Below are 17,590 nucleotides of genomic sequence, written 5' to 3'. Positions count from 1 at the left end.
GTGAATTGTGTTTATACCTGATGAGTAGCTCTATTCCTCCCAGTATGTCCAGTTTCACATTAGTCGGAACAGTCTTTTCCAAACCTGTAAAATAAAACCGTCTTTCAATGAAGAATAAAAACTATCATTTCCAAACTGGAATTATGTTTATATCCTTCAAAACTTCATGTGCATGTACAACAATGTATATGTATATAATGCTTGGTATCTTTCTGTAAGGATAAGCAGGGCCATCTTTCATATCAACCTTACTTGCATAATTCAGAGAAATCATAATGCACTCAATTATTTCAAAGCACAGAAATATGTTAATATTCTTCTATATATTTTTTTCAGAAACACTTGTAATTTTATGTAAAACAATGTAAATGATTTCCAACATAAATTCCATTTTTCAGGTTTCATTGAGACTGTGAATACTCGATTTAAGGAATGGCACCTACCTGCATATATATCCTTCAGGTCACCTTTAATTCCAATAGACGTGTTGAACTTCCCAGCACCGACAGAAAATTTCAAGTCACATGGGTCAAACCTCGCAATCATCTTATATGTCTTTTTGAACATGAAGAGGTTGAAATGTACACAGCATTCCAGTCCAAGACATTTGTCGTCAAATGTGCAGTAGATGTTGTTGGGCATCGAGATCTTCATGAGCGGACAGGCTGCAAAATATTAATTACATTCATTTACAAAAGTTACATTTCCCTATATTGTAAACTTACGCTCAGTGAATAAATGTTGTTTTAAGCCGTGTTCCATTATTTCAACTCCATCACGAAGCCTGTACTGAAGCAACTCCAGAACAAGCAATTAAGTGTTTGACAGCATCAACAACGATCCACGCAGCCGGTGAAGGATTACACTTAATCAGCCAGTTCACACATATATTCTACTTTTTGTCTCATTGTACATAAATAAGTACAAAGACCTAGTCTGTCCGGAGGTGCCAGAGAGCCCGAACACTTATATCAATATACGGACACAAGTAGACTGGGGCAACCAAATGTTAATAGATAAAGAAGGAATGCTCCAGCAAAGTGTTGCTCCTTAATCACGAGGCATAGTGTGACACATGAAGTTTATTAATATCGTGTAAACGAATTTTAGTAGACAGAGAAACGTAGTAAAGCCTGTTGTGTCGCTAAAATAGCTCTATTAAGACGGCCTTTGAACGACTATAGAGTGTCCAATACTCAAACTATATTAGTTGTACAGACTGCATAAACTTGGCAAATAACCTAAAAGCGACAAAACAAACCATGATCAAGAGAAATATCTGTCAACAACACAGTCCATTGTAAACATTATATTGTACCACCAAACAGTAGGAATGACTTTAAGGAGACGGACCATGGACAGTCTTATCGCTTCGCTTCTTATCGCACACATCTACGGAGATTAAGACTGTTTGATACTGTGTGAACTGACTGTTTGATGGCGTGGTGAGGGAGTTGATCATTTGTTCCCGAGTCCCCTCTGCCCTCATCCCCCTCTCGGTCAGCTCCGTCCTCAGCTGGTCATCCGTCATCTGGTAAGGGTTGAAGCACGGCTTGTTGTCAATCATCTCCTGCAGCACAGAGAAACGGGAACATACATGATTCATGGTATTATAGTGGACTATAACAGAATATTAAGAAATCGTTCATAACTGTTTCATGAAATTGATATACGTCATGGTTAAGATCAAACAGTCATAGTTCAGCAGTTCGACGCTGTGATATGACACAATACTTCGTGCAACCAAAACAAATGACAGCAACGAAAGTATACAACTGCAAGATATGTACACAGTAATGTACAAAGCAAATTTGTCAAACATATTTGTTTATAACTATGTTATTTATAATCGTTTAAAACACAAGCTATGTACCACTAGCGCTAGGATTGACCATTTTGCTTGTGAGAACGACTGTGAAGAATATTCATTTTACAATGTTTCCCATAAGCCCAACAATACAAAATCGTACCTTGATTGTTCTTATGACATCTGCCACCTTCTCTTGACTCTCGTCAAGGCCGAGAATCTCAAGAATATCCATGATAGTCCCCATTTTCAGGTTACGGATGGAGAATTTCTTCAAAAAGGCACCAGCCTTCTCCAAAAGGGTTGCCAGAGCTAAAAATTAAATTTGGTAGGGTAAAGTTAGAATGTAGGTTGTATATAGCAGTGAGTCAATGCATCTTCTTGCTGGCTGGCTTAAAAATATTTATCATGAAGTTCATCAGCCAATTCCTATCATTGCCATTACAGTTTACATGCATTTCATTGCACTTAAGCCATTTTACAGCATACACAAAGGCAAATACATAATATGTGTATCTGTGGGATACATGTAAGGTGTCAGTAGCATCTGTCGATACGTTACTGTACACTGTGTGTAGACATTTTCAAGTCAGGTTGCAGGTTTTTTGTCTGCATTGTGAGAAACTATAATATTTTCCACATCGATTGTCATAATCTGCTCACCACCATCTTTTGTTTTCTTCGCCTTTTCTTTTATCTGTGGTTTTCGGGGACTGCATCCTTTGAAACATAGAATCGGGCTTTTCTGAAACGATATATGTACAGGTAAAACGCTGCTGGACTAGTATGTTGCAAGGAAACACAACCGAGAGTCTTTTCCTATACAAGTTACGTAGCCGTGGTGGTCTGTCCTTAAATAAGTGTGACTGAAAAATGAATCCTGTGGAAATCATGTTTTATCAATGATTTTGTCTGCGTGTAAACAAAGCCATTGCTGCGATATCGCCATGGAGAGAGAGACTCATCTTACACAACCAATATATCGATATTGTTTGTGATGACATTATTTATCTTGCATTTGTATAATGCATCTCAGACTATGATTAAACTGGAATGTTTCATCGATAAGTACTGGGTGCATTATAATAGTTTTACACCTTTTTCCCCCAAAATCGGAGAATCAATCATCGATATTCCCCCAAACAATACACAGGTAACTATTTATCCCATATAATCGAAAAAACGGGTGGTAATTAAAAGCTCAGAACAGAAACAACCTACTATTTTCTGCGTCGGCAACAGAGGAAGGATCTTTTGAGGAATCAAGGTCCTCTGGCTTGTCAACATCCTCTTCTTTTCTCTCTGGACTGGTGTCATCCTTGTCTTTACCGTCCGGACAGATGATGCAGTCTTCGTATATGTTGTCATACTGAGCCAGAAAGTAGAAATCAAGTGTCGTGTCTTAGTGTCTTTGGTAAACGTGTGCGTCGCAACATGACACATAATTTGTCAAAACAAATATGTTGACCAGATTCGTCACAGTATGTGTCCATACAAGTACGCGTGTGATTCAAATCGCACTGATTCTACTTCATACGTCTTGTATATGGAACTTCATGATCACATTGTACATTTCAGATAAATAACTAAATATATTCTCGGCAGATACACATGCATGCTTATCTGTCTATCCCTATGCCAAAACAGAAGGCAAACGTTATCTACCTTAAACACCACCCTGTAGTCGTCACATTCTTGCACCCACTCCGGGATCTTCGGGACCCTAGCTTCCAGATAGTGTGTAGGATCCACATAGCCGCCCTTCCGTCTCAGGGAGAAATGAATGTGTTCGTTACCCCCACACGGGGAGTTGGCCGCCACGCCTATCTTCTGTCCAGCACTCACCTGGAACAATGGAACAAAAATACCTATCTAATCATAGCTTTCGAAAAGGAAGGATAGCAACAGATGGATGAACAACTTCTTTATTACAACGAGAGCGTCGTTTCGGTGTAGATTCTAAGGCAATTATCGAACAAGAGATGAACAGAATAAGGATTGGGTGGCACATTGGCACAAGTTTAAAGTGTTTGTAAAGCATATTGTCATCCTTCCTTACTGCTCCAACTTCTAAATGACTCTCAAAGAAGTTCACACAACAAAGTGTTCTTGACGCCCCTCAATATGTGAAAGATGATGTAACATTACAACAACAAATGTTGCGGATTATTCATCTGAATCATATACTGATGCATAAACACTCAACATCCATCATAGAGTATATGACACTTTCGATTTCTTCAATAAGAGAATGCATAATCTTGAGAAGACGATTTGAGCATTACTTTTATCAAGAAACTTCACATAAGATAGGGTGGGAATTTACTAAAAGTGATTGATGGCAGAAAGGTCGTACTTCTTAAGGACGCTTCACAGTATGGCACGCAGAAAATAATTCATGGAGTCTTAAAATCCCCTAATTAATTTCGTTGTCTCTTACGATAGACAGAACGTGTTGTGAAAATGCCCATTGGCTTGGTGTCTATGAATTAACCTGCATGCTACAACATGCCAACGTTCACTGTAATTCCACATGGTGTTCATGGATATGTCTTTCATCTTAGGAGCATAATAATGTCTACACGATCAGTATACAACTTACTGGATTGTCCACATATGTATAGTCACTTGGATGCTGGATGTTTAAGGAGCTGTCGGGGTTGATGTTCGTGATGATGACGTCCGTGTCCTTAAGAGATCCTGCATTCGGGATGATGATGACCTCATGAGATTTGTCGGACAGCTTGATGTTTCCAGCAAACGGAGACACAATCTGCAGAATTAAGGTCTGTTGCTTTGTACACGGATATACCACGAGTGAGGGGGGCACGCCATTATAAAAAATATTTTAATTAAAAATAATAACGCCCTGTCTACCGTGTTTTGTGTTAAAACATTACACATGCCTGAATAGATTGTCATATACCGCTTGGACTCATTATAGTTTCAAGCCACGATCAGCGTTTTCTGGTACGACGAAGGACGGCGACGCTTAGGCCCCTGGGCAACTTTTGACCCCGGGGACGGAGAGGAAGATCTCCACTTACTTAGGAAAACACTGAGATATTGTATTCATGTCGGAATGATATTTTCAGCCCCTGTCAGATCAGAACTTGAACATGCGATGTCCGTGTCTGTGTCAGACTAAAGGCCTATAAAATGTTTAGCAACTCTGGGGCGTAATAGCCATAGATCTTCTCCAAACAAGGGAATATACATCTTGTGAGAATGACTTTTTCGACAGGGAAATTTACAGCAATGCGACATCACAATTACTTACGTGATATTTACTCGCAATCTGAGTTATGGATCGTCAGTTTAAACAGGACAATATAGACGAATTTCACAAAAGGCACGGAGATCCAACATGTCTATGATATACTCAGAGAACGCACCCGCCTGTGCTATCCGGTCATAATTGCTACTCGATAAAAACAATTTTTCATTTCATGTCTCACAGAATATATAATTTGATATGGCATTGTTTCTTATTGTATACTTTTGCGTTAGTGAAACAAACTTTTTATGTATGGCGTTATTACAGCAAAGGCTGAGCGAATGGAAAATATGGTTCAGGCACTGTGAGACTATTAAGAAGGTCACATGCAGTGCAATAATATTCCAATTATGTACTGCCACAAAATATTTTACAGTAGATGCGCGAGCTGAACAGACTTAAGAAATTACGAGTTGGTTCGTGTAGCATATTTGACTGTGCTCCAAGAGAGACAAAGTGCTATTCTTTTGGGGCAGCTAGGGACACTTGCGAGGACAAAGGGGCAACGCATCGCCCTTTGTTCACCACTGAACCTTTCAATCCCTCGAAACATGCACCTCACAAGATTTGCCAACACCACAGACAAGGCGTAACTGATACTGGTAGCAAGAGCGAGTGCAGCTTAATAAGGCGTGTAAGCTTGCGTAATACCGCTTTCTTTGTCAGGCTCTTTGGTGATAAGAATATTGAGGTCACGTGAACGTTAATTTCAAACGTACTAAAATGTGTGAAAGTGAAATTACATGAGCCAAGTATTTCACATGATGGAAACATGATCATCTTGCTTGAGTACAGGTAACATGATGATGTATGAACCGTTCATATACATACCCCTGAAATCCGGTATGATACATAAATATCTAAGGTGTGTAAACATTTGCAAATTTGAAAAGTTACATGTGTTTTCCCACCTAAGTAAATTCACATGTTTCCAACCCGTGTAAACTTAAAACGAAATCGGAAATTTCAGCACCCATTGAAATTCAAAGGAATGCACTGGAAATACTGTATGATCATGTATTTACCGGGGTATCTGTTTTGCAATTCATATTTGGAAATCCCTGACAATCCGGTCAGGGCATACATGAACGAGGTGCTTGTGCATGCGAAAATGTACGATGAGCATATGTTTCAAAGGTATAGATTCATATGAAATATATGCCCGAAGTTAGGAAATATCTGAAAACATACGTAAACCCGGTCATGTCATGTATTTCCTACTGTATTTACGGTTATTTCAATGGTTTACTATCCGGTTTTTTATGCTGTGGTACATGTACACATTACGAACATGCAAGTAAGTGAGAGGAGCTGGTTAGACACCGCTTTGAACGGTATTCCAGCTATATGGCTGCGTGGAAGCTCAATTTAGGAGGAAAGTTCGAAATGATTCTGGCCTCAGCCATTTAGTACTCTAACGAGAACAGTGAGAATTACTAAAAAGATTTTACATGTGTACATGTGTAATGACAGACGAAACTCTGGACCACAGTATGAACAGGTTTTCAAGGGGAGCACGCATTACACTGGGACTGTATTACACAGTGACGTATGTGTACCGAACACTGCACACGTTATATCTTAACACGACTACACATGTGGACGTTAGGTCACCTCTTTGCCAGGAGATATTGTCACATCTATTCCTTCATGCTCGTATTCATCTCCATTCTTCAGTTCAGAAGGGTAGCTGCCCTGTCCATTGCATCCACCCCCAGCGAGTCGGAGGGTTCGGGGAAACTCCTTGTGACATTTGGGTCCGAAAATACGGTCGATAAGAGAGCGGGCCGTTCGGTATCTGAAGCCAATATGAACACCATACATTCTTCAGGTTGTATGAGGAGATGTACAAAATACTCCCAATGTCTGTGTTCTCTCAAATCACTTTCCCCATATGTGAAGTTACTTTGAATGAGGATTCCAGATGGAAAAAAACGAGATATAAAAACTTGTAATCAAGAACACGAACTCTAAACATACAAGTGCTACCCGCCATTTTGGTTCAACCCCATGTTGGTTTATTTCAATGTATACCACGACCCTCTGTTAAATAAAAAAACTAAAACATAACACTAGATGATTTGGAAAATAGTAGAACGATGTTAAGATTAACGATATTACATATTATCAATAGTTAATAGTTGGCATATTGTTCAGTGCAGCGTTAACCAACAAACAAACTTTACCCTTCCTTCAGAGTGTTGTAAGCTTCCTTCACGGTTTTGACGAGATCAAACACCTTCTGGAAAGTGTCCACGAACTTCATTCCCAGGTTTTTTAGAGGTCCAAGAGGAGTCAGAACATCATCGACAATGTCCTTCAGCATTGTCACCACTTCCTGTCTCATCGCAGTCTATAAAATTTGATCAGTATGTTACAATTTGTATAAACAGAGAACAAACTGTGTAATCGTAAAATTTAACTTCTCCTATTCAAGGCATTCGGATATAAAGCCCATGTTCTACTCCTGGATGCAAAGGCTACTGAAATATTCGCCTTCGCCGGATTAAACAGGAACATTCCACAGATATCCAACAATAGCACACAAAGCTGAGTGATCAAAAAACATTTTTTTCAGTTTCCTTCATACAGCCGTGCTTTAATTCTAACATTTGAATTATTTTATTCAGATATGGGCAGTTTTCCGCAAAACCCAGATATTTGGTGTTTAGCCATCCTGGTCTATTAGCAATTGGTGAGTGACGTTTTATTCCAGCTATTGTTCAATGGGGAAGACGTACCCGTACCAAACACATGAGAAACGACCAGGGCCATCGTGGCACTATGATATTCAATTAGCATGTCCTAGAGTTTGAAAACAGCGTCTTCTTTATTCAGATCTGGCCACCAGTATGTTATAATGGGGACCTATCTTTCACTGGAGTCTCAAGATACAGATGCGTAATTGCTTGAATGTGTGAAAAGATGGGTCCAGTCCACAGTACAATAAATCCGATGTGGTCATTCATGAGGTAAATTCCAGCTCAAGTGCCTTCAAGACATACTCCGTATTGTATCACTCACCATGTTACTCTTCCCCTTGGAAAACTCCGCTACAGGGTCCTTCCTCCCCTTTACAACCTCCTTGATCCATTTCTCCCCACCTTCCAGCAGTGCCTTCTTTGCTTTAGCCCCTGCCGCCACTATCTCAAGCACCTTCGAACCTAGGTCCATCCAGTCAGGAGGATTGTCTATTGACACATGAGACAAAAATAGTGAGCATGTAATCTATAACACCAATAGTTATCCGTATGCCAGTGGAAGGCCCAACGAGAGGAAGTAAATGTTTCCAGATATTGTGAAACCTCGAAGCCAGCATAGTCATCACAGTAATACTGCTACACACAATTAAAAAGGAATATCATGAAGACCCGGGTTTGATTTCCTACATGGGTACAATGTGTTTAGCCCATTCCTGGTGTCCCTCGCCGTGATATTGCTGGACTATTGCTTAGGGCGGCGAAAAACAACTCAACAACAACAACAACAAAAAGGAATATCACATGTCAAATGTTACTGAGTAGTTAAAAAAATGACTCTTTCCAGTTAATAGACATCTGGAAAAAGGTTAAGCTTCCCTTCCATCGGCATATTACTGTGGTAAGTGTAAGTCAAGCGTAGTTGACGTTTATAATAGAAAGACTTACCGAGGGTTGTATATATTGCAGTTTTGGTCTTGTAAATGACGTGAACCAGATTCTTTACTTCTAGGCCTATGCTGAAAAACAACAAACATTATTCCAAATTAATAGACTTAAAGACAGAAATTATTTGAATCATGAAACGATATTTACAGCTACTCTTTGACGAAGATAATCAGTGGTACCAGGTGTTGCGTGAGAGGTACTCACGTGATAACGTTGCCAGCGACAGTAGAAATTGCCTGTTTGGGGTCTTTGTTGAACGTCCTGAAGCTATCAATGATAGCCTTAATAGCCTTATAGATCATCTTCCCTGCCCTGGGTATTATAATCGTCACTGTCTCCATCAGTTGCTGAAATGGACAGCACAATGATATTCATTTCTCTTTAGTAAACATTCTTCTTGTTTATAAATAAATGATAGCATTGAATGGAAGATTACCATTTCACTTACTAAAACACCAGGGAATTCAAAAACCAAATCGTACCTTTTTACATTGAAACACCTTCCGGTTACTTACCTCAACAGACCAGGTAGTTTGAGGTGCAATTTGAAAATAGATTTTATCCATGTAAAGATGCTCCAATAGTAGCTGCCGACTTATAGCCAGCCTACCCAACTAACAGAAAAGATTGAAACGGTGGTCTCAGTTACATTATGACACTACATCAATATTGACAGAAAGGAACTCAAAAATAATTATTACGAGAAGCACAAGATATTGAAGAAGACAAAATTATTATGGCAATACCTACATTGTAAAAGCTGAGGACCGATGACTTGACTTCGTTGTAAAGATTTGTGATTTTCAACACCAGGTCCCTGGCAGGTTTAGCAAAGGGAGGCAACTGTTTCTCGTCCAGCTGACCAAGGACTGCCATAGCATCTGATGCCTTCTTTCCAACACTCACAACCTGTATCATACGATGATGTGCTTATTGTCCTAAAGGAGGGTAGTGTGGTAGCCTAGTGGGTAAAGCGTTCGCTCGTCACGCTCGTCGTTCTATTCCCCACATGAGTTCGATTTAATTAAATATCCGCGTGTTATTGGTTCGTGTGTGGACTTCCTTGTCGTTGGTCTTTACGAAATGTTACACAAGTAAGGAAATAAAAAGATATAATTAAACTGGTCATAACCCTTCGACATAACGCCAGTAATGGGCTTCACACAGTGTACCCATGTTGACAACCAAACAAGGCTACACCACCGCCCATTTACATACATCAGAACATGAACGAGACCTATTTCATGTTAAAGTTTTTTGGACATGTGGACATTGTATAGGGCTGGTAAAAAAATATTTCATAATAGGTGATCTGCTCATGATGCCGAGTTTATCTGACCTCTACATAACAATGGAAAACTCTTGATTGTATGATAAATTGCTCAATGAACACACCTTATCTGGAAGCTCCTCCAGCGCCTTCCTGAAATCTTCTATCATGTCAGCAAGCGAGAACTCCCCATCGATGATGCTCTTGAAGAGATCCAGACCTCTCCCTATAGCACCAGCAGCATCACCCTTGACAGCGTCGTAGAGTTCCACCAGTTTCTGGAGGTTGTCCACGCCATACTCCTGGAACAGGAACAAACGGTGCCAGCCGTACGTTATTAAATGTGCATTGTATGTAATTAAATGTAAAATGTTACTTTATAATATTCTTATGATGGCTGCTTGACACATTCTCATTTGGAAATGCTGATAAATCTGATGTGGTATTATTCATCTTGTTGGCATTTGAATATGAATTGTCTTCCTGTTACACTGGAAGGCATCAGGCTTCCTAACGTTAACACAGCCGAGTGTAGACATATATTCCCTGTCCGACAGAACGTAAGACATTGGAAACATTACAGGAAGGTCTTAGCGCAAAGTTGTGTCACACATTCACAAAGGGTAGACACACAACTATCACAGACAAGAGTCATTTGCTACAACGGTTTAGCTGAGCAGACTGGACACAACAGAAGTGGTTCAACGGGCTGCTTTGTTAGGTCACCTGCAGCATGTTCAGGTTGTAAGAAGCTCCTCCCTTGAAGCAGATCCTCGCCAGAAAGAATTCCAGATTCTTGCCCATGAAACCAAGGTGGATGCGGGCGTAGGCTTCATCGTGGACGTTCACTCTCATGTGTCCACTCAAAGGTGCTGTAACATGCAGTGACAATATATACTATTGGAATACCAGGAAAACTGATTTGTATGGGTCAGGGTGGAGGTCTTGGAGTCTTTTCCGAATGATGGTAAGGGCTTCCTCTCTGGGTACATTGGTGAACAGGTCTACTACGTCATAGCTAATTAGTTTGCCAGGCTGGGTGATTGAACTGATCTTGGTGCAGAATTCGGCGGAGTCGGAGACAAAGGATGTGGCTGATGTGTCTACAGGAAACCCACCCATACCGACAAATATCTTCACTTTACCTCCAACCACCCGCTACAGGTTACGAAAGGCATCATATCCACTCTCACCCGGAGAGCTAAGAACATCTGCTCGACAACGGAAGCCCTAGAAACAGAACTTAACCACATCCGCCATGTCTTCGTCCATTATAACCAGTACCCCCAAACCAGTCAACAATATCATCACAACCACCCTCAACCCAAGAGATAAACCACCCCGCCGGCATTCAGCACCCTTTGTAATAAGTATCCCATACGTCCCAGCAGTCAGCCACCAGATAAGACGACTCCTTCAGCGGCAAGCAAGCATAGACGTCCTGTTCCAAAAAGGCAAATCCATCCAGAACCTCCTCCAAGCCACAGGCAAACCACCGTCAACAACAAAAGATGACCCCTCGGGAGTAGTCTACCAGATTCGTTGTCAATGCGGAGACTTCTATATTGGTGAAACATCCCGCCCGCTCCCACTACGAATCAAGGAACATAAAGCGTCAGTCCAGAAAAACGACTCCAAATCCGCTATAGCTGACCACACCCAAGCCAACCCTGACCATGCCATCCTATGGAACAACATCGATATCCTAGAAATCAACCGACAAGACTACAAAATTAGGAAACTCCTTGAAGCCATAAACATCCAACGCCACAACCCCACCATGAATCGAGATCAAGGTTATTTCATCTCGTCAGCCTATCACCACCTAATCAAACACCACCACCAGTATCCTTCCCTACCTCCTTTGTCCATCTGGCTTCCCTGCTCCCTCATTTGTACGTCAACTCATCAATTGTATAAACTCAACTCTAATCACAACCAATCACTCTGTATATCAACCTCCTCTGCTGTAATCACTTATCAAATACCCAATGTACATCAACCTTGTTAATTGTATATACTCACTATACAGCTATGTATATATTCTCCTTGCCTCAGTTGTTGTATCACTTGCTTGATAACGGTGTTAGTACCTACACCGAAACGTCGCACTCATTGCAATAAAGAAGTTGACTATCCATACAAATCAGTTTTCCGTCATCTTCACAACTTCTAAAATGCCTCTCAAAGAAATTATTGGAATACAGTAATTGTGCATTAGGTGATGTTATGCCATTTTTAGTGAAAACATGATGTGTGGTGTTTTCCTTAATCACTGTAACTGTTGCCAGGATAATATCGAAATCTGTATGATTTTAAACTAGGCATCGTGACATGCCCTTGATGAGATGTGATATTCCAAAGGCTCGTCAGCGAGGAAGCCCAGACGACACTAAGCGACTGAAGAAAGCCTGGGGAATGTTGTTCCATGACTAAACCAACGCTTGTTCCTGTTCACCTAACGTCAATGGGCAATCTGTTCTTGACGTAAACGTCGCTCCATTTCATCGTAAGCGTGCTCGATAGGGGACAGGTCCGGAGCTGGCCATGGATGTTCTGCTGCCTCAGGAAATCTGTCACAACATGTGGACGGGCATTACCTTGCTGAAGCGTGAATGTCTGTACAGCCTTGCCCTGCCATCTGCGCTGTCCAGGTGAAATCTCGTCTCGTCAGTGAACAAGACACTATCACAATGTTGTCTTCTAGATGCTGTCTGCACCAGGCAAGACGTACCTGTCGGTGACGCTGGAGTAAAATTGGACGTATTGCAGGCCTCTTGCCTAAGCATAGATTGTTGAAGGCCAATTTCATCCAAGATTTTCACGGATCGAGGGGTTGAGAGGAACATGAAATATCAAAATCGTCCTTGTGTCGACGGACAGATAACATCAAAGTTGCATGTCAAATAACTCCAAGAATTCTGTTAAACGCAGAAATTATTATTGAGTGTGTTAGGTTGTTTTGTTAATGGCTTGGATTGCTGCATCATTATTTTCAAGTTAGGGTATTCGTCAAATGTTTTTGAATGCTAGTCTGACATTACAATTAAATAAACAATGATGTTGTATGACATTTACAATGGAATCTGAAATGTGAGTATATTATGATAATCTGTGACATCTTAAACACTGTGGATATGGAAGGTCGGTATACATAAAACACCGTTGTGTCGAAGTTTGATGTGTCGAACTTATAGTTATCTCGATGTTAAATCTTCTTTTTCTTTTATTTATTCGGATAACTGTAAGTATTTACAGAGGTCGCTTCACCTTCGACAAAATGGTGCGCGACTGTATGTCACTGACACGAGCATACCTATCTTGAAGTCTAAAGCGTTGTTCATGAGGAGTCCAAAGGAAGCTCCAACTGTTGTGGTTCCAATCATCTTCTTCCAGTCTACGTACGGTGAGGCCAGTCTGAACTCGATCTTACCGATGTCCCTTTTACGTCGATGGTGTACTTCAATGTCCCGTTTGCCAACATAGCGAGGATCCACGTGAAAAATGGATCCATTCATGGGACTGTAATATATCATATGATTAGGTTTAGCATCGATTTAACAGTTTGTCTGAAGGGTACAATTAGGTCATCTCAGCTCAATCGGAAACAAAATGCAATGTCGAAGGCCTAACCGCCGGACACAGATATGGTGCTGGTAACAGACCAAGCCCAAGAATTCATGATAATTGCATTCTAATGCTGCTTGGGGGTGCTTCTCTTTACAGTAAGATGCCTCTTCTAGGTGACACCTTTGACAACTACCGGCTTAATGGGGAAACCAGGGGTATACAGAAATCAGTGACTGAATAATAACAAAACACTTCGGACGTTATTCATCCAGCCACCCTATTGTGATTCATCGTCAATTCGTACTGGACTGGTGAGGAGGTGGGACACCGTTTTAACCTTACAGCAACCCAAGAGTCCCACTGAAGTAATGGGCTACGGACAATTCATCTATGATGTACAAAAGTAAAAAAAGATCTGAATTGTCTTACCTTTCGGTAGTAAATTGGGGGGTTGGAAGAAGTAATATTTTTGGAAGCCACAAAATATGCCATTAAAATAGCGTATGTATGAATAGTTGAAAGTATTCAATATTCACCCTTCTTCTCTGTACATGGGGGCTATTTTTGCTGCTTTTGGGTGAGCCTGGTATTGTAGGAGGGCTTCATATCGCACCTTCTCGTCGTCATCGTACAGGGCTGTCTTCAACATCAGATGTGCTGCCTGGATCAGGGGATGTGTCATTATTACATCGTACCCTCGTACCTCTACTCGAATATTTTCTACTGATGTGAAGCACTCCTTGGTGCCTCTACCAAATACCAGTTGGTTACAATTACAGTTTGACAATGTTTTTGTTAACATTTAAGAGTGTATTACTTCATATTTGTTCAGCTGTTGCCTATCTGAATGAACGAAGCTGTACTGAATTTCCTTTTTGGTTAGTTATAAAGTTAATTGTGTGCATACCCCTTCATGTTGGTACTTCCTCAAGGCGTGTATCCCAGCCCGCTTCACCCACTGAGAGTTGGTTGTGTTGACATGTGACACAATCATCTCAAATGATTGGTCGAGACCGGCATTACCCAGAGATCCCAGTAGAATAACTCTCCAGCGGTCGTCATTAATTACTTCTATTTCTGTCATTGTAGATCGTTTCGTGCGGTAAAGCCAGGGATCTGGAAAAGATGAGCAGATAATTAATCCACAACAGGCTCAAGATCGGGATGAAAGTAAGTTAGGGAATGTGAATGTCATTCGATCTGTAACAATATAGCAGTCACAGACAAACCTGTGAACGCCAGATGTGTGAAGTGAAAATTCAGTGAGCATTAACCGAATTAACAAAGTTTGGCGAAAATACTAAATTATGTTTGTGGTTGTTGATGTGTTCTAAGTCAAATAGTCATTCTCACCATGTAATCCAAGCCATCCCTCAAACTTCATGACAATATCAACCGCCTCCTCCTTCCTCCCAGCGTCCAGTAGTCGCCTAGCAACCGCTCCCAACGCCAGCACCATCCTGTGATATGTTTTGTGTTCTTGTAAAGCCACAGGGGCCTTCTCGCGCTCAAAACACAGGCTCTTTAGTTTTGTGATGATACCCTGTGCAAAAAGCAAAACATACAAATAATCCGGGATCTACATTCAATCCGAACAATTGCAATACTCCCTGGGCTTCCTCCCGTCGCTTACACCTCGGGAATTACCACTGCTGCTAGTCGTGGTAGAATCAGTATTCTTTCAGCAAATAACCAGTGTTGTGGAGCTTGTACCTGTTATACCACACATATCTACATTTACATCTATCGATGGTCCATCAAGAGAGACGATGTGCAACATAAGCTTATAACTGTTATACCACACATATCTACACTTACATCTATCGGTGGTCCATCAATGGAGACGATGTGGAACATGAGCTTGTAATTGTTATACCACACATATCTACACATATGTCTGTCGGTGGTCCATCAAGAGAGACGATGTACAACATAAGCTTGTAACTGTTATACCACACATGTCTATATTTACATCTATCGGCGGTCAATCAAGGGCGACGATGTACAACAGCATGCGCGTGTAAGGCGATTTATGCAGCTCCCAAGGGAGCCGTGCTGAAATAGGTGATACGTACAATCTTGGAGGCTTGTAACTGCTATTTCACATATTTACACTTACGTCTACCAGTGGTCCATCAAGAGAGACGATGTACAACATAACCTTGTAACTGTTATACCACACATATCTATATTTACATCTATCGGTGGCCCATCAATGGAGACGATGTGGAACATGAGCTTGTACCTGTTATACCACACATATCTACATTTACATCTATCGGTGGTCAATCAAGAGAGACGATGTACAACATAAGCTTGTACTTGTTATACCACACATGTCTACACTTACGTCTACCAGGGGTCCATCAAGACTGACTGACTGACTGACTGAGTTTGGTTTTACGCCGCTTTTAGCAATATTCCAGCAACATCACGGCGGGGTTCTATAGTTCATCATAGGCATGCGAATGTCGTAGCGTTACGAACGTTTTCTATTGGAACACAAGGTTCCAGCCGTTTGCATAATTTATATTTCAAAGACATATGATCCCAGCTCTGTGTGGGACTTACTTCAATTCCAGCAACAGAAAAGACATTTTAATGACTGACGGAGTTTGGTTTTACGCCGCTTTTAGCAATATTCCAGCAACATCACGGTGGGGGGACACCACAAATGGGCTTCACACATTGTGCCCATGTGGGGATTCGAACCCGGGTCTTCGGCGTGACGAGCCAACGCTTTAACCATTAGGCTACCCCACCGCCCCTGGGGTCCATCAAGAGAGACGATGTACAACATAAGCTTGTAGCTGTTATACCAAACATATCTATACTTACATCTATCGGTGGCCCATCAATGGAGACAATGTGGAACGTGAGCTTGTAACTGTTATACCACACATATCTACATTTACATTTGTCAGTGGCCTATCATTGGAGACGATGTGGAACATAAGCTTGCAGCGGTTATACCACTCATATCTACATTTACATCTATCGGCGGTCTGTCAATGGAGACGATGTGGAACATGAGCTTGTAGCTGTTATACCACTCATATCTCGATGCACAACAGCTTGCGCGTGTAAGGCGATTTATACAGCTCCCAAGGGAGCCGTGCTGAAGAGGTGATACGTATACAATCTGGGAGGCTTGTAACTGCTATCTCACATATTTACACTTACGCCTACCAGGGGTCCATCAAGAGAGACGATGTACAACATAAGCTTGTAACTGTTATACCACACATATCTATATTTACATCTATTGGTGGTCCATCAAGAGAGACGATGTACAACATAAGCTTGTAACTGTTATACCACACATATCTATATTTACATCTATCGGTGGTCAATCAAGAGAGACGATGTACAACATAAGCTTGTAACTGTTATACCACACATATCTATATTTACATCTATCGGTGGTCCATCAAGAGAGACGATGTACAACATAAGCTTGTAGCTGTTATACCACACATGTCTACACTTACGTCTATCGGTGGTTCATCAAAGGAGACGATGTGGAACATGAGTCTCGTCACCAGGGAGGAGTCGGGTCTGGATCTGTTGAGGACAAGGTCCAGCAGGAGCTGATGAGACAGGTCTGTGGTCAGACCAGCGATGGCATCAAACATGTGGTTCTGGTCCTTGAAGGTCTTAGTCAGTCTGTAAATAGATGTAATGGAGGATTGCAGGTGTCGTTGGAACCATGATGATTTAAAATGCATCTACCAGTGGACATGTTTAAGCATCACGTTAAGTACAAACAGGTAAACTAGATAAAACTAGGTAAACTAGGATAACGATAATCTGAGCCAAGGTGAGCAACTGGTATGCTATAAGATATTCATTATACACACGAGGAAGAATCAGATACCTGGCAGTTAATACCATTCAGCTTAAGATGATCTTTGGTAGGCATTTAGAAGTGATACACATGAGGAAGAGAGTCTTTCATGGATGTCAACTTCTTTATTATAAGGAACACAACGTTTCGGGGCATATCCTTTACTCCTTCA

At 41.1% G+C, this 17,590-nt stretch overlaps 1 protein-coding gene and 1 long non-coding RNA gene across 2 annotated transcripts; both read right to left on the bottom strand.

Moving 5' to 3' along the window:
* Positions 1–124: 124 nt before the first annotated feature.
* Positions 125–8,258, bottom strand: LOC124257102. The gene is made up of 10 exons (XM_046691092.1): positions 8,109–8,258; positions 7,271–7,437; positions 6,699–6,882; positions 4,410–4,580; positions 3,473–3,652; positions 3,029–3,176; positions 1,971–2,119; positions 1,432–1,570; positions 444–665; positions 125–135 (listed from the first exon to the last, which is right to left on the bottom strand). The coding sequence occupies exons 1-10, from the start codon at positions 8,256–8,258 to the stop codon at positions 125–127; spliced, it is 1,521 nt and encodes a 506-aa protein (XP_046547048.1).
* A 475-nt stretch (positions 8,259–8,733) lies between these two features.
* On the bottom strand, positions 8,734–9,514 carry LOC124257091. The gene is made up of 3 exons (XR_006893183.1): positions 9,482–9,514; positions 8,936–9,078; positions 8,734–8,802 (listed from the first exon to the last, which is right to left on the bottom strand). It is a non-coding gene; the product is annotated as an uncharacterized LOC124257091 (long non-coding RNA).
* Between the last annotated feature and the right edge of the window lie 8,076 nt (positions 9,515–17,590).

This window comes from Haliotis rubra, unplaced genomic scaffold, assembly GCF_003918875.1.
Source record: "Haliotis rubra isolate DU_JTF1 unplaced genomic scaffold, ASM391887v1 Scf65, whole genome shotgun sequence".
NCBI classification, from domain to species: Eukaryota; Metazoa; Mollusca; class Gastropoda; order Lepetellida; family Haliotidae; genus Haliotis; species Haliotis rubra.
This window is presented reverse-complemented; position numbering and strand designations above follow the sequence as displayed.

What these genes read in the sequence shown, in the direction of transcription:
- LOC124257102 (XM_046691092.1), bottom strand. Translation starts at nt 8,258, where the DNA reads ATGGACCTAGGTTCGAAGGTGCTTGAGATAGTGGCGGCAGGGGCTAAA. An exon ending in CAATATCTCCTGGCAAAGAG is followed by an intron (nt 4,581 to 6,698) that starts GTGACCTAACGT and finishes TTAATTCTGCAG; the next exon opens with ATTGTGTCTCCGTTTGCTGG. An exon ending in CCTCACCACGCCATCAAACA is followed by an intron (nt 666 to 1,431) that starts GTCAGTTCACAC and finishes AATATTTTGCAG; the next exon opens with CCTGTCCGCTCATGAAGATC.